At 43.1% G+C, this 23,753-nt stretch overlaps 2 protein-coding genes and 1 long non-coding RNA gene across 8 annotated transcripts in view; 2 read left to right on the top strand and 1 right to left on the bottom strand.

The window, feature by feature from the left end:
* Positions 1-9,807, top strand: part of TMEM69 (transmembrane protein 69) — a 38,476-nt gene extending 28,669 nt beyond the window's left edge. For 2 of the 5 annotated variants that reach the window (XM_083742557.1, XM_083742556.1), the window contains exons 3-4: positions 5,353-5,408; positions 6,046-9,807. In XM_083742557.1, coding sequence (XP_083598683.1) covers positions 5,353-5,408; positions 6,046-6,756 — 767 coding nt within the window. In that variant the 3' untranslated portion in view covers positions 6,757-9,807. Of the gene's footprint in view, positions 1-119; positions 181-3,799; positions 4,221-5,352; positions 5,409-6,045 lie in introns of those variants that run through there. The other 3 variants (XM_083742560.1, XM_083742559.1, XM_083742558.1) reach the window with 3 other exon arrangements.
* Positions 9,574-19,363, bottom strand: IPP (intracisternal A particle-promoted polypeptide). 2 transcript variants are annotated; one of them, XM_083742436.1, is made up of 9 exons: positions 18,847-19,363; positions 17,783-18,128; positions 16,656-17,087; positions 16,382-16,537; positions 16,089-16,256; positions 14,035-14,172; positions 12,761-12,883; positions 11,642-11,862; positions 9,574-10,534 (listed from the first exon to the last, which is right to left on the bottom strand). In XM_083742436.1, the coding sequence occupies exons 2-9, from the start codon at positions 18,072-18,074 to the stop codon at positions 10,310-10,312; spliced, it is 1,755 nt and encodes a 584-aa protein (XP_083598562.1). In that variant the 5' UTR covers positions 18,075-18,128; positions 18,847-19,363; the 3' UTR covers positions 9,574-10,309. The 2 variants fall into 2 exon arrangements, with proteins under 2 accessions (XP_083598562.1, XP_083598563.1); XM_083742437.1 differs by having other exon boundaries at positions 18,452-19,363.
* A 526-nt stretch (positions 19,364-19,889) lies between these two features.
* Positions 19,890-23,686, top strand: LOC310846290. Its single transcript, XR_014565221.1, has 2 exons — positions 19,890-22,163; positions 22,345-23,686. It is a non-coding gene; the product is annotated as an uncharacterized lncRNA (long non-coding RNA).
* The last annotated feature ends 67 nt before the right edge of the window (positions 23,687-23,753 follow it).

A 23,753-nucleotide genomic window follows, 5' to 3' on the forward strand; every position in this document is an offset into this window, starting at 1 on the left:
TTCGCCCTTATCTCCAGCCATGGCTCCGAAGTCGCTTCATTCTTAAAGCGCCAGGCACTCATTTATTCTCCCAAATAATTTAAGCCGGTGGAACAAGCAGGCATTCCGCCACCGAGAAGCGCGCAGGCCTGCCTAATATTGCTGAAAAGAAATGAAAAGAAAAAGCTTTCCGAAACATTTGTATGTCTGTAGTTTTCTATTTATCAGCGACCGCGAGCCCAGTGGTGCAAACAGCCCCACCACAGGCTACTTAAATCTTAATAATGATCCTCAGGAATTCAATAGCAACTTTATCTAACCAGACTTTTTCGTTCGTGTGCATAAACCAGGCCTAAAGAAATGTAGCCAAAGCAATTTATGCATTCTTCTACAGCAAAATCTAGGTAACTGGGCCAACTAATTTGCAGTGACAGACTCCAGAAAGGCGGCAGTCTTCTGATTCCACCATGCTCTCACTGATTAAAGTGGGTCAACTCTATAGAGTACCGGTAAATAATTAGGTATTGTCAGGTAAACCTTACATGACAATAGCTAACTGTCAGGAAGTAAAAGAGACAAACCAGTCGTGCCCTCCAAAACAGATTTAGGATTAGAATAAATAGCATTACAGCAAATAATTTTGAACGGGGGAAAAAAAAGACATAAACTTTGCCTAATCTTTGTTTGCAAATGCAGAAAACTGAAATTGCGAAAACAGCAGCAGCTGCCAGACCCGGTGCTTTATACTCCTTTATGTTGACACAATGCTGACTACATGCGGTTGGCTTTCTTTTGCCATAGAGACAGGCAAAAGATGCTAGCTCTTTGGTTACTCCTGTACATTTCTCCCTGTTATTCTGATTCCTGGTGTGTTGTGCAGAGCTAATTAATTTCAGTGGTGTACAATCCATAAAGCTATGAAACATGGGGTGGGAAAAATAGGTTACTGAAAGTAAAGGAGAAATTAATGGGGGAAAGAACTAACATATTATGGCTGCCTGATTAATACAAATATTATTATACATACAGTCACAAACCATAAAGATCAAATGAAGCTAGAAAGAGTGTAATGTGAGATTGAAACATGAATTTATGTGTAGAAGTTACTATAATGTTGCCCCCCCCCCAAAAAAAAATTGTTCAGCGCTTTCTACAGTACTTTCAGCACTCAAAAGTACGGTATATTTCATGGACAGAAACAGTTGTATAATGTAACTGTTCCCTTCAAATGCTGAATCTCCTTTCTCTCTTTCACACTTCCTTATTCATTGCAAGGCAGGATGAGACAGCAGCAACAAGACTCAGCATGAAGAGCAAACCAGAGAATTAGCATAGCAGAAATGATACATAACTTAATTAATATCATTTTGATATCTACTGTATCTTATTTATGGTATATACAGTGTATATGAATGGATACATAACAACGTGTGTAAAAGGTACATAAGAAGAACCATTCAGGTTGAGACTCAAGGCCTATCTAATCCAGCAGTATTTTTCCACACTGGCTAACCAGATGTCAGTGGGAAACTGATCTGTGGTACAAATTTTAGCTGATCTTCTATTATTGTGGCTTTGAGTGTGTTCTGTAAAGATTTGACCTCCTTGACCAAGGTTGGGGAACCACAAGCCCAATCACAGGCTATGGGACCTCCCTGTCAGGCCACCTCATTACCACTGACTGCCTTTTTAATAGCCTATTTGCAGGGGGTGGGGGATAAGTGAGTACGCTGTGCACATGTGTGCTGTGTACTGCGGGCGGTGTTTTTTTCTTTGGGGGGGAACGAAGGGGTTACACATACCCCTAAACATTTTGTGAATCTTTGTACTTTTGTCCATTTACTGTATTTTTTTTTTCTTCCTGATTACTATATAATGGTAATTTTATTGAGTCCAAATGAGAGCACCCCTAAACATTTTTTTTTAAAGCACTGGGTGTAGGTAATGAAAAATTAAATCAGAGGGACTCAGGCATACAGCCTACCATCACCAGCCTCAACTCACAAGGGTACTGTGGTCACCATTTATAGTCAGTTTAATAACACCAGCTATGCCCGAGCATCACTTGGGGTTAACTTCTGGAATACCTTCCTTCCCATTGGCTTAATGACCACCTGCTCTGACTTATAGGAGGCAGTAGTTAAAGAGTATTTAGAATTTTTAGCTCTTCGGTGTAACTGGAGCATGCATAGACTCATGTCTGTGTAAGCAGATCAGATTAGTATTTATCTTTGAGTAACAGGCTGCAGTTCTTACAGCTGTGAAGAGACTGTGCAATTGCCACCTACTGAGTGGAGGATTCCCTGGGAATATTTTTCAGACCTACCTTTTATAAACTATAAACTACCTTTTATAAACTGGACTATTAGGTCCAGTCGTGACCGACTTTGCGTTTGCGTGCTCATCTTGCTCTATAGGCCGAGGGAGCCGGCGTTTGTCCGCAGACAGCTTCTGGGTCATGTGGCCAGCATGACTAAGCTGCTTCTGGCGAACCAGAGCAGCGCACGGAAACGCCGTTTACCTTCCCACAGGAGTGGTACCTATTTATCTACTTGCACTTTGACGTGCTTTCGAACTGCTAGGTTGGCAGGAGCAGGGATCGAGCAACGGGAGCTCACCCTGTCGCGAGGATTCGAACCGCCGACCTTCTGACTGGCAAGTCCTAGACTCTGTGGTTTAACCCACAGCGCCATCCGCGTCCCCTACCTTTTATATGTGTCCTTAAATTCTGTTTGTTCTATGCGTTAACCTAAGGTTAACAGATTTTTTTTCAATGAATCTGGGGACACTTTTCAACTTCAAATCCGGGGACTGTCCCTGGGAAACGGGGACATCTTGTAACCTTATGTTAACCTCAAATATTTGGAGCCCAGTCTTAAGCAGAGTCAGGGAGTGCCACTAAAGACTTCTACATAGGAGCAATCTGCCACTTTCCATTACCAAAATGTTTGAAGAGTTCTGCCCAAGTACATTGCAATTCTCAGGGAAGACATGCCTTGAGCAGACTGAGGTGCCAGTTAAATTAAGAAGGGAAGGCTTCTTGTCAGGTTTTGAGGTGCTCCAAGACATAACAAGTTTGGCCTTGAGATAAGGAGTTGGAATGTTCAGTTTACTGGCTCATGGCCAGGAATGTGCAGGTGTCTGGTGTAGTTTGTGTAGATGGAACTTGCCCTTGTAGGGATTATTTATGGTTTTTTTGAAAGCTAGAGGGAGTAGTTATGGTTATACTTTGTTCAGCTCACACTGTGGGAACTCTGGTGAAAGGATGGTTATTTTGAGGACTGTAGAGATGTAGTTGGATGTGGATTATTTTTCTTATGGAGAAGTTGAGTTGGGATCTAGCTCATGGGTAGGCAAACTAAGGCCCAAATCCGGCCCAATCGTCTTCTAAATCTGGCCTGCGGATGGTCCGGTAATCAGCGTGTTTTTACATGAGTAGAATGTGTCCTTTTATTTAAAATGCATCTCTTGAGTTATTTGTGGGGCCTGCCTGGTGTTTTTACATGAGTAGAATGTGTGCTTTTATTTAAAATGCATCTCTGGGTTATTTGTGGGGTATAGGAATTCATATTTTTTTCCAAAATATAGTCCCGCCCCCCACAAGGTCTGAGGGACAGTGGACCGGCCCCCTGCTAGAAAAGTTTGCTGACCCCTGATCTAGCTAGTACTGTACAAGGATTTATCGGAAAGTGTAGGAAAGTGCAATAATGTTGTTGCCTATAGAGGGCGGCAATAGGGCCTTTCATTTTGGCCTTGCAGCGCCATTAAACGCGGGGAGGAGGATCCGCTCGTGCGTTGTTACTTTTAGTACGCAAGGGCGGGAGTCTCGCCTCTGTTCCAAGCCGAGAGACTAAGCGCGACGCACGCGCACCCGGCGGAATTAGAGCAGGGGACAGGAAACGCCCCTTCCCCAGGCGGAGTGTGGATTGAGTTTAGGTTGATGTGAAGAGTGGCTGATTTTAGAGCAAAGCTAGGAAAACGCGAATTGCGCTGGGAAGGCAGAGTCAGTTTCCGCACCCGGGACAATTTTACCAAGCACGTTTTGGTAACGAAACAAAACAAATCCAAAGGCTTTGGATTGTGGGAAAGCTTTCTGTAATAATCTACAAAGGCTGCGAGTCGCGTTTATTGTGTCTGCCGCTTAGAGGTGAAATTTAATGAGCAACTAGGTTGATACTACAGCCCAAAGTGCCCACGGGGAGCCCCTTGCAACGCCCTCGATTTCCCCCTGCTACTAAAGGGTGAGGCTCTATGGGTTTGTGACAGGCGCGGGACGTGGGAGAAACTCGCGGAAAAGCAAAGTATTGGCGGGACCGGATGCTTAGAGAAAGGAGGGAGAGTGAATTCCCGGAAGAGTGCGGTTCTGCATGCGAGGAAGTGCATAACGTGCATGTGTTACCTTTTGCTTTTGAGAAAGTTTGCACAAATTTATTAGGGATGCACCTTGTCTGCAGCAGGCTATTGGACTAGGTAGGGTCCGTGATTTGTTCACAGGCTTAAAATTCTACAATGGCTTTTAAGAAACTTGGCTTTGTTACACATGTTTAAAATCTGAGCCTTCTCTTTACAGGGTTGTATTAACTGATGAGAGGTTGCAATAACTTTGTATTGCCTCCAGCATTGCCTTTACCTTGGAGCAACTTGGGTGGGAGGGAAATAAATGGGCACATGCAGCTATATCGTATAGTATCTGTTTTGTTTTGAATGTTGTTGCTTGTCTGACTTATATCCAGTGCAGCACTAAGCAAGCAGCACATCAGTGCAAGATTACTGCTTAAACAATGGGATTCTCCCTGCATGCCCCTTCATTTGTTCTGGGGTTTCCCAAACCCTTCAGGGCAGATTTGGGCAAGGTTGAGGCAGATGCAGGGGAAGGAAAGGGGGAGAGATTTCCATTCACACTGATGTTCACTCAGCACTACACTAGATACAAACCTGTGTTAGCTTCTGTGCTACTTTAATCTTGTTTTAATAGGTCTGTGGTGCTACCCACTGTTGCTGACATCATCCACCAACATACACAGCCAAGTTCCAGCAAATCCCCAACATAACTGGGGAGCAAAGATAGTGCAACTGCTGCAGGGCTTGCAAGCCCACAGTACCATGTGGTTCCCGTTACTGGCTTGGTATGGTTGGGAATGATTTCATATGTTCACACATCAAAAAGCAGCTTTGACTGCTGGACTGTCTGGGACTTGACCTCCCAAATGTCTCTGGGATATTCTGAATTTAATCCACCAGTTCTAGTGCTGGATGAAAATTGAATCAGCATAGCATGCCACAACAATGTGGTGGATTGCACCCTTATCCATGTATTATACTTCAGGTGAGGTAATGCAAGAGCATATTTTGCTAACCATCCCTATCTTTCAGAATCTCTGAAAATGTTTCACCTTCTACAGCGATGTTGTTTTCAAGTTCCTTCCAAGGTAAATGTCTCCAAAACAGTTGCATCTTCATTTGCTTTTAAGACCTGTCTATATATTGAAACACTCATTGCTCACTGAAGTGAAAGAAGGCTACCTTAATATATGTCTGTGGAAATAAATGTTACTTTGCAGCTTTTTAGAAGTGTAAAATTTAAAGAATATACAAGTCTTGCCTAGGCAGGTTTCTCATATGTTGGTGGGATTTAACTAGAGATAATGGGTAGTGTTCAGCTAAGTTTTACTTAGAGGAGACCCACTGAAACTAATGAACATGATTAAGTCAATTACTTTAAATGGATCTGTTCTGAGTAAAACTTAGTTGAATCCCTCCCAATATGCATAAGTGGTGGTGGGGAACCCTACTCCCTTGGACAAATTCATAAAAAATGGAAATATAAATCACTGTTCATTGCTAACATTTAGCTGTGGCAGAGGCCCCAATTAAGAACTGAAGCAAAAACAATGAAAATGGCACCTTAAAGACTAATACATTTTAATGATGTAAGCATTTATGGACTATGGTCCACTTTATTAGATGCATGAAGCATCCTTCTGAAAAGTATGAAGTATTGCAGTTGGTTCTTTAAGCTACCTGAAGGTTGAGTGATGTGAAGTGTTTTTGCATTTGTAATTGCAGATGATGTATCTTCAAAGACTTCTGCAACCTGGAAGGAGTAAGGCAGTTGGCTTTCCTGTCCCTTTGGCTGAGCTGCCAAAATCACAGCTGCTTAGGCAGGCATCTGCGAGCATAACCAAGGCACAGGGTTTCCATTCTTCCTGCTGCAGCTGGAAGAAGAAACAACCTCCGGAACCTGAGCCGCGACAGCTGGATTTGTTGCGATATGACATGCCCTCACTCAAGGACTCTCCAAAGCCTGCTCTGTATTTGGGCTTTGCAGGATTAATTCCCTTTGTTTCAGTGCCATTGTTAATGGCTATCCAGAAGGTCTCCTACCCAGAGTTGGTGTTTGCTCAGATTGCATATGGTGCATCTATACTATCTTTCCTAGGAGGGATCAGATGGGGATTTGCTTTGCCAGAAGGCAGTCCTGCCAGTCCTGATTGGATTAATCTGGCTAACAGTGTTGTTCCTTCACTACTTGCCTGGTTTACTTTGCTTTTCAAAGATGACCTCACTCAAGCTGGACTCATGCTTATAATAGGGTTAGGGATAGCCTTGCATTATGATCTTAGTCTTCTTCCCACCTATCCCAAATGGTTTAAAGCCATGAGGGCAGTCCTGACTATAGTAGCCACAGTTTCTCTGATTATCACACTATGTCTTGCAAACACGTATCCAGAGAAACGACTAAGTCATGATGCAAGTGAAACAAAAGTATTGAAATAAACAACCAAAAATGCATTGGCCTGTCCAATGAGAGGGGACCTCTCTCCTAACCATTTTCATAATCTGTTTTACATGTTTTCCCCTCTGAAGACTACTGTGAGGGAATGAGAAAAAGTTGGTTGACTTCTCTGCTTATGAACTTATGGCTGAATTTATGGACTGAAAGAAGAACAAGCTCCATGGAAGGGTGGATACTGAAGACCTAAGATGAATTTGCTAGTTACAATTTAGTAGAGGTGTGTAATGTTTCTGCTCTAATGCGCAAAGATGAGTTAGGGCATCTTCTTCTGTGGTTAGGTGGCTCAGCCACTGCTGTGGAGCACATCTCTCTCCCTGTACAAGAAAAGTACTTCTTTGAATGTTATACCAGAGATAAGACTTGTGGAGACTTCTTGATAATGTGGAATGTTCTGATACACACTGAACATTGAAAGAACACCACAAATGTCCAGTTTCACTCAGAAACTTCAATAGCCATCAAATTCTTGTGGTTTTAAATACTTCTAGGATGCTCAGCTAGAAGATGTACTAACTGCATTGCGTTTTCCACAGGCTGTTCAACTGCCATCCATCCATTGCTTTTTAAGCTACAAGTTGTATGCTGTTGTTTCTCTATATAGGCTAATTCTTAGTGAGTAAAATATTTTCCCCTTTCACAGTTTTTAAAAACTGCTGTGGGTGAATTATTACTAGCCATTATTAAATAACAATTATGTTATGTAATTAATACTACAGTTGTTAAATGGCAGTCAATCTCTTGTTTTAATGGAACTTGCTTTCTGCTAAATCCTGATCAGTGGGCTTCTAACGCGGAAGCCCGCAATAGCAACCACTAGCTGGTAGTAATTGTTCAACCTCTATGCAAATGTATTGGGATGGATGTTCAGTAAACAGCCAGTCTGGAAGCTCCTCATATTTAGTACTACATAAATGGGACTTCTAGTTAAGGATGGTTAGACTGTGATAAAAGTACACACAAGTCCTGCTTTCCATTCCCAGGAAACTGTTAGGCGAGCATTTGCATAACAAGCTGATTTTTATTATTTCCTACGGGAACATTTCTAATCTATGATTTGTCCAAACCCCCTCCCTGGTTTCTGCCCCAAACTGCTGTAGCCAGCCAGCAAAAGTCAAACAAAGGAAAAAATGATTTGTCTGATTTCTCCTGCTCCAATTTGTTCAATTTCTCCTTAGAAATAGGTAGGGAAGTAGACAAACAATGGCTTTTTGGATCTCAGAATCAGCTGTTTATATAACAAGGTTTGGGTATAGTTCTTTGGGTTCTGATAACTCAGATTTCGGATAATTAGTGTCCCAATAGCGGGACCTGCATGTATTTTATTTGTTTGTTTGTTCGTTTATTAGATTTATATGCCGCCCTTCATCATAAGATCTCAGGGCAGTTCACAGGATAAAAGACAAGGTAAAAATGGATGTAAATATTTAAAATAAAAACAACAAAACAACCCCTCCTTCCCACAAACACATTTAAAAGGCTATAGAATATTAATCGGCCAAAAGCCTGGTTGAAGAGTTAAGTTTTGTCTGGTGTCTAAAGATGAAGGTGCCAGGTGAAGCTCTGTAGGGAGAGCATTCTACAAATGGGAAGCTACTGAGGAAAGGGCCTGTTCTTGTGTTGCCACCCTCCAAACCCCATGTGGAGGCACATGGAGAAAGGCCTCAGATGAACGTGGAGTCTGGGACAGTACAGTCGAACCTCTACTTACCACCGCCTCTTACGATTGTTCCAAGTTGCAACCGTGGCAAACCTGGAAGTCACCAGTGGGTTTGCTGCTGTTTGTGCATGTGCAGGAGTGACCATCGCCATTTGCACATGCGCAGAAGTGGGCAATCACCTGCGCACAACGGCGCCTCTCCCAGCAACCTGTTTCAACCTCTGGATGGACCTCCGGAACAGATTATGGTCGCAAATAGAGGTTCCACTGTATATGGGAAGCAGTCCTTCATGTATTTTGTGGTCCTGAGCCGTTTAAGGCTTTATAGGTCAAAACCAGTGCTCTGAATTGGGACCAGAAGCTAATTGACAGCCAAAGCAGTTTGGCTAGGATCTGTGTAATATACCCCCGTGAGCAACCTGGCCGCCAAATTCTGCACCAGCTGAATTTGTCTTCAGAGGCAGCCCTATGTATCAGGCATTGCAGTAATCTAACATAGAGGTTACCAAAGTATAGACAACAGAAGTTAGGGGCGCAGATAGGAGTGCAGCTGAGCCACCAGCCAAAGCTGATGGAAGGCACTCTGTGCCATCAAGGCTGCTTGAACCTCAAGCAACAGCAAAGGATCCAGGAGTACCCGCAAGCTATGTACCTGCTCCTTCAGGGGGAGTGTAACCCCATCCTCTCAGCCATTTGGTCTAAGTTGCCTCAGTCGTCTTTGGATTGAGCTTCAGTTTGTTGGCTGTCATCCAGTGCATTACTGGGGCAAGACACCGGTCCAGCACACCCAGTGCCTCACAAAGGAGAAGTAGATTTGTGTGTCATAAGGCAGGGAACTGTTTTCAACTGACATGGTAATAGTACTCAGCCATAAATAGTGATGCTTCTCCACAGATGTAACTGTGTATGGGGTAAGGCGCTACAAAGATGGAAAAGGCATTTATGATATAATAAATGAACTGGTAGGCTACCATATGATGTTAGCTCATTTTGCTACTGCCATTTTCCTCTCTCATCCAACTCCTTTATTGTGCTTGTTTTTATTACTTTTAACTTATTTGCTTTACCATGGAAGCACAGGGCATGATGTGGATCCTTTGGAAGTCACACGGGGCAGCATGTAAGGAAATGTGAAGACAGATTTGTTTTTGGTTTTTAATATTCCAGTTGTCTCATGTCTTAAACAGTCCTACATAGCTAAGTATGCATATGTGGAACAAAAGCCCAAAGCCAAGGGCAGATTCTTAATACCCAACATGAGCCAGGGAATGGAATATTCTTATCTGTCTTGAGTTCCATCAGGGAAAGAGGTGGCATATGAATGAATGTATGTATAAATAAGTAAATAAATAAATAAATAAGAGTGAGATGTAAACTACTTTCATTTTGTAAGCAAGTTTGACTTATTCCTAAAGGCAATGAGCAGCTAAAACAAAAGTCCCAAACAAGTATGTAAATAATAGCTCCATCATTTTGTTGCATTTCTCCATGGAAACTAATTTAGGCTATGGAAAGCCAACGTCTGCTCATAAATAAATAATGTAATGGATTTTCACGAGAATAAAACTATTGCTTAGGATCCCCGTTAAGAAGTAATGTGATTAGGACAATTTCAACCTTCTCCACTTCAAATACAGCAACTGCATTCTGATTGTGTCTTGGCATGTGATGAACAGCAGACGGTTTCCCAAGTGTCAAGGGCAGCAATCACCCATCAACAAACTGGCAGAATCACCCATGAAGTTTAGGTTCCACATGGAGAAGCATACGGTTTCAGTAGAGCCTGTGAACAGAAGTCTCTAGCCCAAACTGTCACCATTCCAAGAACACTTGAAAATCCACTCCCCAATCTTAGTTGTTTTTAAGTGTTCTGTACTTCAGAGCACGGCCACACCTCCTTCACAGCGGCTGGTGATCATGTTAGCAATTTCAGTCCAAGTATCCAAATGCGGATTATAAACTTCCACGGAATCTGATGTTACTGGGGCAGATGAATCATAACTCGCAGTCCTTCCTCCAATGGCATAAAGGAGGCCATTCACAGCTACAACACATACTCCAGCTCTTGGGACCTTCATTGAAGCAACTTCTACCCATTTCTCCTAATAAATGAAACAAACAAACAAAAATATGTTTTCTATGTAGTATGTTCCTCTCCAGAGATGTGCTTTAAATCTACAGTTAGCAGGTGTAAATAAACTGTAGGAAGGTCTGTGTTAAACTGGCCATTCACCGTATTCTTAGTAGTGGAATTCCAATTCATCGTCGTCATGATTTTATTTATTAATATACTGCCCTATACCAGGCATCCCCAAACTCAGCCTTCCAGCTGTTTTGGGACTACAACTCCATTCATCCCTAGCTAACAGGACCAGTGGCTCAGCTAGAGGGCTGAGTTTGGGGGTGCCTGCCCTATACCCATGGGTTTACTACTACTGTTTACTATTATTGCTGTGCATTTCTTTTCTATCCTTCCCTCCAAATGAGCCTAAGTACAGAGCCAGGGGGTGGCAATTATTCAAATTAATTCTGAGTAAAAACGAGATGGGGGGCGGGAAAGGAATATCTGCACATTCAAAGGCAAGTGTATCATGGTGTCACAACAGGAAAACAGAAGGACTGTAACCCCAATTAGTTACTACTTGGCATAGTGGCATGAGATTTTATAGTTACTAGCCTACTTATTACCTGGGAAGTAGGACCCTTAGGCTATATATAGACATAAGAACCTCCAGCAGCAGGTGAAAGTTTCTGCTGTGGGAGGAGCTCTACTTCCCCCTCTCTCCCTGCTTAGTATGTTTATCTATTTAAACACCCCCCCCCCCGAAGCAGTCTGGTTTTCTTAGACTTAAAATATTGCTCTGGACACTTTGCACAGATGAGTGGCTTCATGGCTACCACAAGAACTAGTCAATTAATACGCTACCTAGTTGGCTTCTTATGAAAACAGGGAAAACTGGATATTCCTGAACGTCATTCAGTTGAGAAGTCTAAGTATAGGCCAACATCAGGTTCATTGCTTTAACTATGTGCATCTGAACATAACCTTACACACACACACACACACACGACTTCAGCTGCATTGGGGGACTGGTGAACGCATTACTGACAACTTCATTTCTTTGTACCTATCAATGAGACAAACTACTGCAAACCAACATAAACAACGAATACACCTTGGAATCTGATTTGTGGGAACTGAAACCTACCTCTTCAAAGGAGTATTTCTCAACACTTGGAAGAGCATCTTCAGACTCATTCAATCCTCCAATAGCATAGATGCAGTCATTCAGAGCAGCCACACCCAGATATGCCCTTCTGGTGCCCATTTCAGGGAGTGCAGACCAGCGCTTAGATATTGGATCATAGGCATCGACAGAACACAGTTCTATTCCTTCATTACTGATGCCCCCAACAATATAAATTATACCTGGAAATGCAAGGAATTTCTATTATACCTATGCCACACCAGCACTGTTGGTATTCAAGGATTTCTAGAAAACATGCACTGTGGACTGTAATCTGCAGCCTAGTAATTCCCAAGAATTTCAATGGTCTTCCTTATTAGGACTGTTCTTGAATGAGTGGGTTGTGGATTGCAGTTTGAAGTTGCTTTCTAAACTATCAGCTCTTTTGCACAATGCAAAAAAATTGTTGCACATAGTCTGCTCAATGCCCTTCAAGATAGCACACCACTTGTTAGGTTATCAATTTTTCCAAATGTTCACCTCAATTCTATGCATGCCTACTCAGAAGTAAGTTAAATTCAAATGGGACGAGGTAAGTGTGTATACCACAAGCAGCCTTCCATGTCTCTCTACCTGGCCCCTAGAACACTCCACAAGCCTTGAAGTATCCTGGAACCAATTTAAGGGCCTTGTAAATTAATACAAGAACCATGAACCTGACCTAATAGCCTATGGGCTAGCTAGTGCAAGCTTTTGAGCATCTGAGTAACGTGCTGCCGATAGTCTGTCCCCATCCGCAATCTAGCTGCAAGGTTTACCACACGTTGGAGTGCCAAACCAGCCCAAGGATAGTCTGTGACAGTTTGAACACTAAACAACAATTATTCAAATACAGTGGTACCTCTGGATACGAACGGGATCCGTTCTGGATCCCCGTTTGCATCCTGAAGCGAACGCGGGTCGTGATTCGCCACTTCCACGCATGCGCGTGACGTCATTTTGACCATCTGCGCATGCGCGAGCGGCGAAACCTGGAAGTAACGTGTTCCATTACTTCCGGGTCACCGTGGAGCAGAACCTGAAAGAGCTCAACCTGAAGCATATTTAACCCAAGATATGACTGTATCCAAGCCCACTCACCTTGCATTTCACAGCACCCAAAATTGTAGCGCGGCACAGCCATGCTGCCCACCACTTCCCAGCTATTCTCTTCAGGATCAAAACGTTCAATCGAGGTGCCAATCTCTGCTCCAACCCAGCCTCCTGAAAACCAGAGTACGTTTGAAGGCAAGGAATAGAAAACATTGTTAATATTTCTATCTCCTTGAAGCAGCTACAATGGCAGCTGAGCCAAAAAGGCTGTCTAATGTAAAGGTGGCTTGGGCTGATGAAGTTGGAACCCAACATCTGGAAGGCCAGATGGCTAGAGCAACATAAATGTTTTCTATTTGTACATATCTCTATCTACAAAGCCTACAGGCTGTCTGGGGCTGAAGCCTGGTTTTCTGCAGCAGTAAACTATTTTGGACCATAAGCTGCCTCTGTGTGGTGACAGTAACTGGGGGCAACTTCTGCTGCATGAGTTATCTCACTATCTCTGTTAGCAACAGCTAGTGTTGAACGCCCCCCCCCCCCAAATGCGGAAGGGGCTGAGCCAGCATGGGATCCATTGGATCCTGAGCCAACCCTGCTGCTATCACATGATAACAATTTGCCCAATCCAGGCAAATTACTGAGCCAAGATTTATTCTTGCACATTTTCCCTTGTCCCCTCAGGGCTTTTTTTTCTGCATTTCTACTTTCCAGGGCTATAGATGTAGCACTAGCTGCACCACCCCAACAAGCCCTGCTGCTGCAAGCCAGAGGACAGGATTGCAGCTTAATTTATCTGCAAACTGTCTGGAGAATCCAACAGGACAGCAAGCAAGTTGTAGGCAAGGCAGCTCTCAGCTACGTCACCAACAAATATTCCAGGCTTTGGAATCTTCAAGAATTTACTGAAGGAAAACGTTTGCGTTTGGCTACTGAAAACCTAGCAGTTCGAAAGCACGAAGTGTAAGTAGATAAATAGGTACCACTCCGGCGGGAAGGTAAACGGCATTTCCGTGCGCTGCTCTGGTTCACCAGAAGCAGCTTAGTCATGCTGGCCACATGACCCGGAAGCTGTACGCTGGCTCCCTCGGCCAATAAAGTGAGATGAGCACCGCAACCCCAGAATCAGTCACGACTGGACCTAATGGTCAGGGGTCCCTTTACCTTTTTACTGAAAAAAGGATACTTTACCAGAGAAGCTACTAGTTAGTTGCTACCATACACGTTTGGGAGTTATCCCTATTTTCTACAGTATACAACACTAATGAAACTCTGCCCCTAGCTTAAGGAGGTAATGGATTCTGTAGAGTCAAAGGACTTGCCAAAAGCATAGATGGTACCATAACAAGCACACACTCCAAGTCCACAGCGAGGATGGTTCATAGATGCTACAGCTGCCCACTGTTTAGTAATAGGATCGTAACGTTCGGTACAATCAAATATCATAGAGTCTTTTTCACCTTAGATGAGAGGCAAGAACATAGAGAAGTTAAAACATCTTTTGTATGCTATCTCTTCAATATATCGATCAACTCATAGCAGAATAGTTCGTCCACTGAGCATCTTAGCATAGTTGCAAGATGCAATGCTTCATTTCTGAAGCCAAAGTTCTTCTCTTTCCCCCAATGCCCAATTTCTAAATGAGTTCTCTGATGCACAGGTACCACCAGTCAAAACTGGTATGACTTTATCTCCAAAATACAAGTTATCCGGCATAAAGGAAAATGTAAATCATATCATCTTCTTTAAGTAATATGCAATAATTACATTTCTGCAAAATTCTAACTACCGAAAGGTTTGAGGGGTTAAATGGCAAAAGGAAGAAAAGCATGCAGCAGGAACAGCAATGACAGGATGTTAATTAATAGGACAGTGAGTATCCTGCAAGCACAGGATGGAATGCTTCAACAGTTAACAGTATTTACAAAACTTTTCATTTCACACAGCAGAAGTCTGTATACTACAGATGCACTTAGAGTTTTCACTTTTGGCAGGAACTTTACCACATCCTTAACAAGTATAACTAAGATAAGGCACAGCTCCACTTTTGGATGCAATGCCTCCGATGAGTGCCTGGTGTTCCAGTTTATAAATAAAAACACTTTGCGTGCAGAAGATACCTGGTTCAAATCTCTGGTACCTCCTGTCGAAATGATGAGGTAGCAGGTGATGTGAAAGACCTCTCTCCACCTGAAAGTCTGGAGAACTAGAGTGGAACTGGACTAGGTGGACAAATAGTCTGACCTAGTATAAGGCAGCTTCCTACATTTCCTTAAACCTACAAAAAGCAGCTGCCATTGAATGACCATAAGCAATTGTATTTTTAGTAGTAGTGGCTGTAGAACAGGAAAGAAGATCATTTGAAGCATCTACGTTTATTTGGCAACACAGAAAGTTCTGGTAGGTTTCATAGTTGTTTATATGCATATATAAATAAAACAGGGGCCATTTAATGCAAAACAGTAAACCATTTAATGCAAAACTATGGTTTAGTGCTATGTGGATCAGAATGAAGGAGCTGAGAACCAGCTCACACACTCAGCACCCTCCACCCCCAATGCAGTAAGGAGATGTCATTCTGCTAAGTTTAGTTTAACTTTTACAGAATCCTGCCTTATTGTAATGTCTGAATCAGAGATCCTGATTTAAACCAAACTTAAGATTTGTAATATGCTAATTCCAAACCACAGTTACAAAACCAGATAATTAGAATTTGTTTTAAGCCAGGATCTAAACTCCATGGGAGAAGCACTCAAGCTCGATGCATCACTCAAGCTTATCCATATAGCACTAAACCATGGTTTGTGTGTATACTACGCAAGTCTGAGAGATGATAATACAAAAATATGTAGGCTTCAGGAAGGTGAAAGCAAATGTGATCAAAGTTTTTTCTTCCTCTTCCTCCTGCCACCCTGAAAGAAGTAAAGGGGCTCACTCAGCCTCCTCCAGAAAAAAGAGATCTTCAGTGGTGGAAGGTACAATGGGACACTGAGAAAAGTCACTGATCATTTTACTTTGATAACCCTATATGTGAGTGGAACTACATCTGTGTGTTTGACTACATACCTATGAATGTCTGAAATATGTTAGCAAGACAATGAATGGGTTTATGTCTGCATGGTGCAAGGACTGGAGAAATCTGGGGAAATGGACTGTACCAGAGTCCCCAAACCCCGGGAATCCCAAACGGCAAGGCCCAGATTTCTCCCTGTCAAACTCAGGACATCATTGTAACTTTTGTATACTGTGGCTTTAGAATGCTACATCTTGTCTCTGGGCGAGTTCCTTCCACTAAGTGAATAGTAAGAAAGACCTGTGGCAAGTACTAAAGAACAGCCCATCCCCCACCCCCAGAAATGCAATTCTTTGCCCTTACCTCCAATAGCATAGATCATTCCTCCGACTACTGCAACTCCCAGCCCATTTCGAGCCTGGTGCAAAGAAGACACAGTAGTCCAGTACTGACTGAAAGTGTCAAAACGCTCAACACAACTGAGAGCTCTGCTGTCACTCCAACGGCCTCCCTGCAAGCGAGTATATCCACCTATTCAAAAAACAGGAGATGGCAGGCACCATTAGCAGCTCCACAGGCTCTTCTCATGCAGCATTTCTTCAGCAGTTCAGGTTCTGAAGAGACATGAAATGCTAAAGAGGAAACAGGATTCCTACCTACTGCATACAGGTACTTCCTGGCTTTCCTCCTGGGGCGCGCCTTTGCCGCCTGCAGGAAACTGCTAACCTTGCTCTCCTTTGGAGATTTACACACTTCGCAGTATTCTTTTAACAGGGTTTGAAGGGCCACTCGAAGGCTGAAATCAGGAACCCCTTGAGAAGACAAAATTAGTTCAGAGAGCCCACAATGGGTCATTGAGTGATGTGAAAAGATATACAGATTTAGATACAGAGTTGTAATACAGACACACACTACCCTACTCTGAGTTACCTTCTATGTATTTCAAGAGTCTTTGTGGGGGTAACAGCGGAAATCGAACTGTATCCAGTATTTCCACCACGTGTTTCTTTCTTCTCCCCAGGTCCTTCAGAATCCATTGCATTGCAGCTATGAAAACCTGGTACTCATCTTCTATGCTCAGTTCCTCACTTCGCAAGATCTTAATGAGCTGGTCCTTTGTCAGAGCCAGGAATTCCTCTCCGTCCTGGATGTCCAGGAAATGGGCATGGATGTAATTCTCTGTGAATTCTAGCAGATCGTGACAGGCAATTTGCTCGGAGAACTGGAAGAGTCCAATGCAGTTTGAAGGATCAATCTGCCCCTTCAGAAATTCACAGCAAAGGTCTACCACTTCTGTGAGTTGGAACATGTCTGCTGCCACAATCAACTCCTGGACATTACTTTCACCAATGCTGACTATGCCTAAACGAACAACAGAGAACTATTTCAGCTGGTATGAAATCTTGCCAATACAATAGCATATGGTTTGACCACAAAATTTGTGAATGTCCTTTGAATGATACTACTGGAGTACATTATTGCCACGTTATTAATATCTTAGGGGGAGTATCATCAGCCATCAAAATAATTAACTGAACAGGAAACGTTACACCACAGGCACCCTTTTTAGTAAACCAAATAGCACAGATTGAATGTTTTTCCCCACCCCACTAATGGATGATAAAACACTAATACTATGGTAATTAACTGGCTCTGTTCATAAAGAATTGCAAATGTGTCTCAATTATAACTTCAAACTGGGAACATAGACATTGACAAGACTAAATGGTCCTCCTTATCCCTCCCCAAATCCCAGCACATAGTTAGCATGACAGAGAAAACTAGATTAGAAGCCCTCTACCTCACATTTTATTTTTTCATGCAAGGTGAAGTTTTCTTATGGATGAACATTCAGTCAAGGGAGCTCCTCATATGAACTCTGAAGTGTTACAATTCAGATCAATGAAGACCCTATGACATAATTTGGGGGATGCCTGTGATGTAGTCAGTGATAAGTTCTAAAACAGCACGTACATTTGATTCACAAGCTTCAGGATACTAAGGCATTGTCAAAAAGCATAGCAAGATGTCAAGAATGTTTTAGAAATGGAGTCTACCTGTGTAAATAAAGTCCAGCAGGATCTGAAAGATGTCAGCCTCCACACCTAGGATCCGTACAACATCCTTTGAAGACTCTTTCATCCCTCCTGCAAACAGAGCTGCAAAATAAGGACTGCTTGCAGCCAAGACAAGCCGGTGGACTTTAAATACTTCTTCACCAACCTGGAGCTGCACATCACAGAAGTGCTGCCCACATCTCATCTTGTTGATCTGGGCCAGTATAAGACGAGCATGCCTATCTGCCAAGAAGGGGAATTCGCTGGTGTTGGAAGAAGGCACACAAGCCATGGCAGGATCACAGAGAAATGGAGTGAGTGATGCCCATCATCCCCCAATGATGATCTAGGAAGGACAAGAAACCCTTTGAAAATTAAAGACCTAATGACAGGGTTAGTAATGAACATAATTTTGAGTGACAATAACATTCCCCCCCTTTAATAAACTAAGGACGCTTCCAGGTCTGATCAGCCCGCATTTCAGTTTTGGTCCCCACAGGTAATAAATCCTGTTGATTTCAATCAGATTTATTTCCAAATAAGCCTGTTTAGGAGTGCACCCCTAATCTAATTTCACCAAAAGGAACATGACAGGCACAACACAAACAACTGTATCTGTTGAGGTACAGTACTAAGAAGGCCTGAGAATGAAATCTCTATTCATTTTACCTGCATCACTCCAGGAAAATAGATGGGGACCTTGTCACAGCCCCAGCACGACAATCAGAACAGGAATACGGAATTGGGAAAAGAAGAAGCGGTCTGGGTTGCATTACTGAAATGCACGCTCGGTAAGGGAGCACAATATTAATGGAATTGGCACTTTGAACACGCTCAGAGACAAGCTTCTGTTTCTATGTTCTTATACTCAACTACAGTTCAAATTAAGCTAATCGGCACTCAGGTCTAAAACAAGGGAAGGCTGATGCAGTGGGATAACTTAATAAATCTATTGTATATAATACTTAAAATTAGCAGTCCAGGCAGGAGGCGGGGACTGTGAGCTACCAAAACACGGGATTGCCTCGCCTGTTCATTTGCGCGCAACGGACTCTAGACACTACCTTCTTCTTCTTTTCCACTCAGCCATTCATGGTCCTTCCCCGATTTCCCAACAACTTTTGCGTCCGCCCGCCCACCCCCCGGCCTTTCCGGCACCAGAGAAAGCTGAAAAGACGCGTTAATTCAACGCTCTCCGGGACGGGAGATACCACTGCGCATGTCTCGGGGAGCCGGAGACGGCCAGGAGAAGGAAGGTGACTCTTGGCGCTTGCGCATTATAGACTGTGAAGGCCTTTGCCCGTAATAGGAGAGGGTCGAAGAGAGAATGCGCGGGAGAGAACGCTGCGCGCGCGAAAGAGAGACACCCATTCGTTAGCGAGGCAGGATGAGCCTCTCAGAGCAGGCAGGATGGAGCAAAGCCGGGCTCGCAGCTGCCGCTGCCCGCCGTTCAGCTGCAGGAATGTGGGCGGTGGGGCGGCCTCCCTACTGGCTGCGACCGGGAAAGCTGAGTGACAGCCATCAAATCAGGAGCAGCAGACCGGGGCGTTTTTTTATGGTCGTGGTGCTGAAAGTCGAGGGGTAGGGTTACTCTGCCCTCCCCAAGTCCAAGATATCCCATAATAGCAGAACAGTAGCGTGGGCGGGGCGAGGGGGCGATTGCCCGCGGCGCACATTTCTGAGGGGCGCAACCAGGTGCCCCCCATGACACCATCGTCTAGGACTCCTGAGTGGCAAGTCCCATGCCTCGCCCACTCAGCTTCAGAGCAGAGTTCTGCCTCATTTTGTCAACCCCTTTCTCTATCTTATCATGCGAGCTCTTTTTGGACACCAAAGAATCCCCGTGTTTCTCAAGGGATGTTAGCTTTGCCCCCACCCCCTTTATTTTTGGCCTTCCCATTCTCCTAGCATTTGGTATGCATTTTTCCTGTGGTATGCTTGCCTGAGAACATTGCACACACCAAGTTATTTTCTGCATATACTGCACCGCAAGTGGCAACCCTTATTTTTCTTCATTGTGGAATTGGTGCTGCTTGTGCACGTGCTCACACATTTTTCACATGTTCCACATGTCATCATCATAATGCCAGCCCATACTACTATTTCCACTTGCTACAGAAAATTCAGGAAGTAAAAATATGTGATATATCTGCAGTTACTAATGGTGTGAAAGTTCAGTGGTTTTGGGGTGTATGTGGGTGATTTGTCATGCTTTCACCTCACCTGATTCCTGTGGCTAACTATGCCCCTTGACTGGAGTGAGTGAGCATTGTTTGCTGTTACACCTGGCAGTAATACTACTTCAATCATGACCTACTGCCAAGCAATCTGGTCACTTCAGGAGTCATGATGCTGAAGAGAAGAAACATTTGCATTTTTAAAATGAAAAATGAGATAAATTCGTATACTGTATAATTTAACTTATTTAGAAGACAGGGCTTGCAGGAAAATGGCAGCTCTTGTAAGCCTTACAAGTGTTAAGAGAGAGTAAAGTTCCCTTACTTATAATGGCTTCAACTTCGTACTTGAAATAATGTTGCACCACTGTTGGTCTCTGTCCTAACTAGCAAATACAAACATTATCATATGCAGAAATGCACTCTTAAATACTGAAATACTATTTAGATTAAGATTTGTTTTTTCACACGTCACCACAGATGTTCATATCACTTGGACATGTTATCAGACAGTGCTGTTTAACAGAGAGATCAGGAACATGTGGCTCTCCAGATTTTGTTGGACAACAGCTCCCATAATATCTTACCATTGGCCATGCTGGCTGGGGCTAGGTGGGGTCCAAAATCATCTGGAGGGCCACAGATTCCCCCTCCCCTGGTTTAAAGTAAGTGATTTAACCAGTTTTGAAATGCACAAGATCATGCTCCTTTGAAATGCACATGGATCAATTGCAATAGTCTGATTGCAACTGTTTGAAACTTGACTCTTGAGGGTTTGATAACCTAACACCACTTTTACAGTTCCTGGGGTTTGATAATGGAGACCACAAATCATCCCAGTAGGAGCGAATCCTTAACATTTCTCCAAGTAATACAACTGGAGGTGGATGCTTCCAGCAGGGGGCACAACTGCAACATGTTTAAAATACAGTACAGTGATTAATATAGGAGGAGGGTTAACAATTGTGCAAGTGGCCCGTAATAACATTTGCTTCCATTATTAAGGTTTTGTAGCTAATCTACTAAAAAAACCGCCCTACTTCATTTGTTTAGCTTTGTAGCATAATGGGTCAGAATACCGGGAACAATGTCACAGCAGAATAGAAGGGGTGGGGACTCTTCTGTTTAGTTCCCACTAGTATGAGGTTCATAAGACAGGATTTATAAAATTGGTCAGTGCAAAAACATACCAGGTGAATGACAGGCTGCACCTAATGCATTTTTTGGCACCAGATTTACATGCTGATACCAGAAACACTTTTACTATTCATTTATAACAATTTTTGCTTAACAATTCCTGCCTTTAAATCCTTTGCTTTCCCTCTTCTGAAAATTTTACTTATTGGAAAGTTCAACATTTCTCTCACTAATTTTCTCAAAGGGACATAGGCAACTCTTAAAGCATACAATGGTTTTCCAGTGACATCATTTCCTTAGAATTTGAGTCACCAGTAAAAGGATTTGCTGATGTACTGAGGTTTCCAGATTGCCTCTCTGAAATTAAAGTTCTCAAAAGTTGCAGACTATACAGAAAATGTAGCTCCATGTTTTACATTTTGAAGTTTTCTGTGCAGGGGTGACCAGTTTGTTGTTGGGAGCTACTGTCACACACAAGTGTATTTGCCACACACACTGACTCCATCACATGTTATCAAGCAATAAGAGGGGTTTGCAGTTGCAGGCTCATGGCTGGGGCACCCCATACAAGGAGAGATATAGCATTACAATGTGGATACTTTCTCTGTTAGAATGTTTTAAGAACAACTTTAGTTTCGGTCAAAAAGCTTTTTACCATACCTTTATTTGGTGGGATTCCCGGGAGATAGATAAATTGATTTTGGAACCAAGTGGCCTATGACTTGGTTAATAGCCATCCCTGATAAAATTATTAAAGACTGAAAGAACAGTGAGTGTTTCTGATTTCTGCAGCAATGTTACATAGGCTGCATCTACTAAAATTATATCTTTTACAGAAGGAGTGGGGAACCTGTGGCCCTCCAGATGTTGTTGGACTACAACTTCCACCATTCCTGATCTTTGGCTATGCAGGTTGGAGTCAATGAGAGTTGAAATCTAGCAGCATCTGGAGGCTGCAGGTTCCCTATCCCTGTTATAGAGAATATGGGGTGGGGCATTACTGTTAGGACAAGAACAGTGAAATGGGATATGTCTAACCCAACGCTAAAACTGCACATAATTGTACAGTGGTACCTCGGGTTAAGTACTTAATTTGTTCCGGAGGTCTGTACTTAACCTGAAACTGTTCTTAACTTGAAGCACCACTTTAGCTAATGGGGCCTCCTGCTGCTGCCGCACCACCACCGCAAGATTTCTGTTCTCATCCTGAAGCAAAGTTCTTAACCTGAAGCACTATTTCTGGGTTAGCGGAGTCAGGCTTCATGTGCAGCTTTTCCAGCTCCTGTAGGACTGTGACATAAAAGCTGTGCTTGCCAGAGCCCCTACAAAATCTTTCTCCTATGTTATAGGAGTTTTACATTTGATATGTATAGCTGAGAACTGTGTTGTTTAAACTCTTAAGCCTGGATACAATCCACTGAGGCAGCTTGTTTTTATGAGTAAACATCCCGAGCACTGCTTGTAAAACCTCACTGTTACATTATGCTAGTTACACTACATTTCATTTTCCCCTTGGGGACAATCACCTTCTTGAGAAGGTAAATGGCTTAACAAGGAAATTAACTCTAGAGTCTGTGTAATTAATTGATCACAGCTGTGTTGAGTGAGAGGAGACTCAGAAGCTTAATTTGCCAAGGATTCAATGTGTCCGTTCCAGAGTTGGGGTAAACCAGGGACACAGCAGGGCTCAGGAGTTAAAGGGTGTGGTCCCCCACTGCAAGAGCTGCAGAGGAGTGAAAGAAAAAATGTACACACACATATTTATCTTCTCAGGATTCACGCTGCTTGTAACTGTAGTAACTGTTTAGTCAGCACACACAAAAAGGAGAGGAAACTGTACTGATTCGTTGGGAAAACAATCAAAATCTACAATTGAGCAATGCCTTCACTGGGACCAGCTTTAGTGTCACAAAATAGCCAGCAAGATTTGACAGAAGTTTTGTCAATGTTTCCCTCATAACAAAAATATTTCCTCCAATAGTTAAGAGCCAGTTATTTCATTATGGCCATCAGTTGAAGCTGCTAGACCCAGCTCCACATACCTGTAGTTCTACGTATTGCCTGTAACGTGTAAGGTGACCTTATGAGAAATGGTTGAGGGAACTGAGTATGTTTAGCCTGGTCCAGAGGAGACTGAGAGGAGATATGATAGCCATCTTCAGATATCTAAAGGATATAATGGAGGATGGAGAAGACTTGTTTTCTCCTGCTTTGGAGACTAAGACCTGGACCAATTGATTCAAGTTACAAGAAAGGAGATTCCAACTAAACATCAGGAATAACTTTATGACAGTAAGAGCTGTTTGCCTGTGGGAAAAGACTGCTACCAGAGGTTGTGGGCTCTCCTTCACTGGAGGTTTTTAAGCAGCGGTTGAATGGCCACCTGTCATGTATGATCTAGTTAAGATTCCTGCATTGCAGTGGGGTGGACTAGATAGAGTCCCTTCCAACTGTACAATTATTTAAATCTATGACAAGAGGGCCCCCAGAGGACACTGGCCAGGGCCTTCTCAAACCTGGAGCAAGCGCTGGCTACTACTAGGGCATTCTTTGCCAACTCTGGTCCCTCCTAACAGTAGCAGGCTTCTGTTCTATTGACTCTCATATTGATAACTGAAAATCCTGGGGATGATCAGGTAGATGCCAATATTAATTCT

Source organism: Podarcis gaigeae, assembly GCF_964106915.1.
Source record: "Podarcis gaigeae genome assembly, chromosome: 6".
Taxonomy (NCBI): domain Eukaryota; kingdom Metazoa; phylum Chordata; class Lepidosauria; order Squamata; family Lacertidae; genus Podarcis; species Podarcis gaigeae.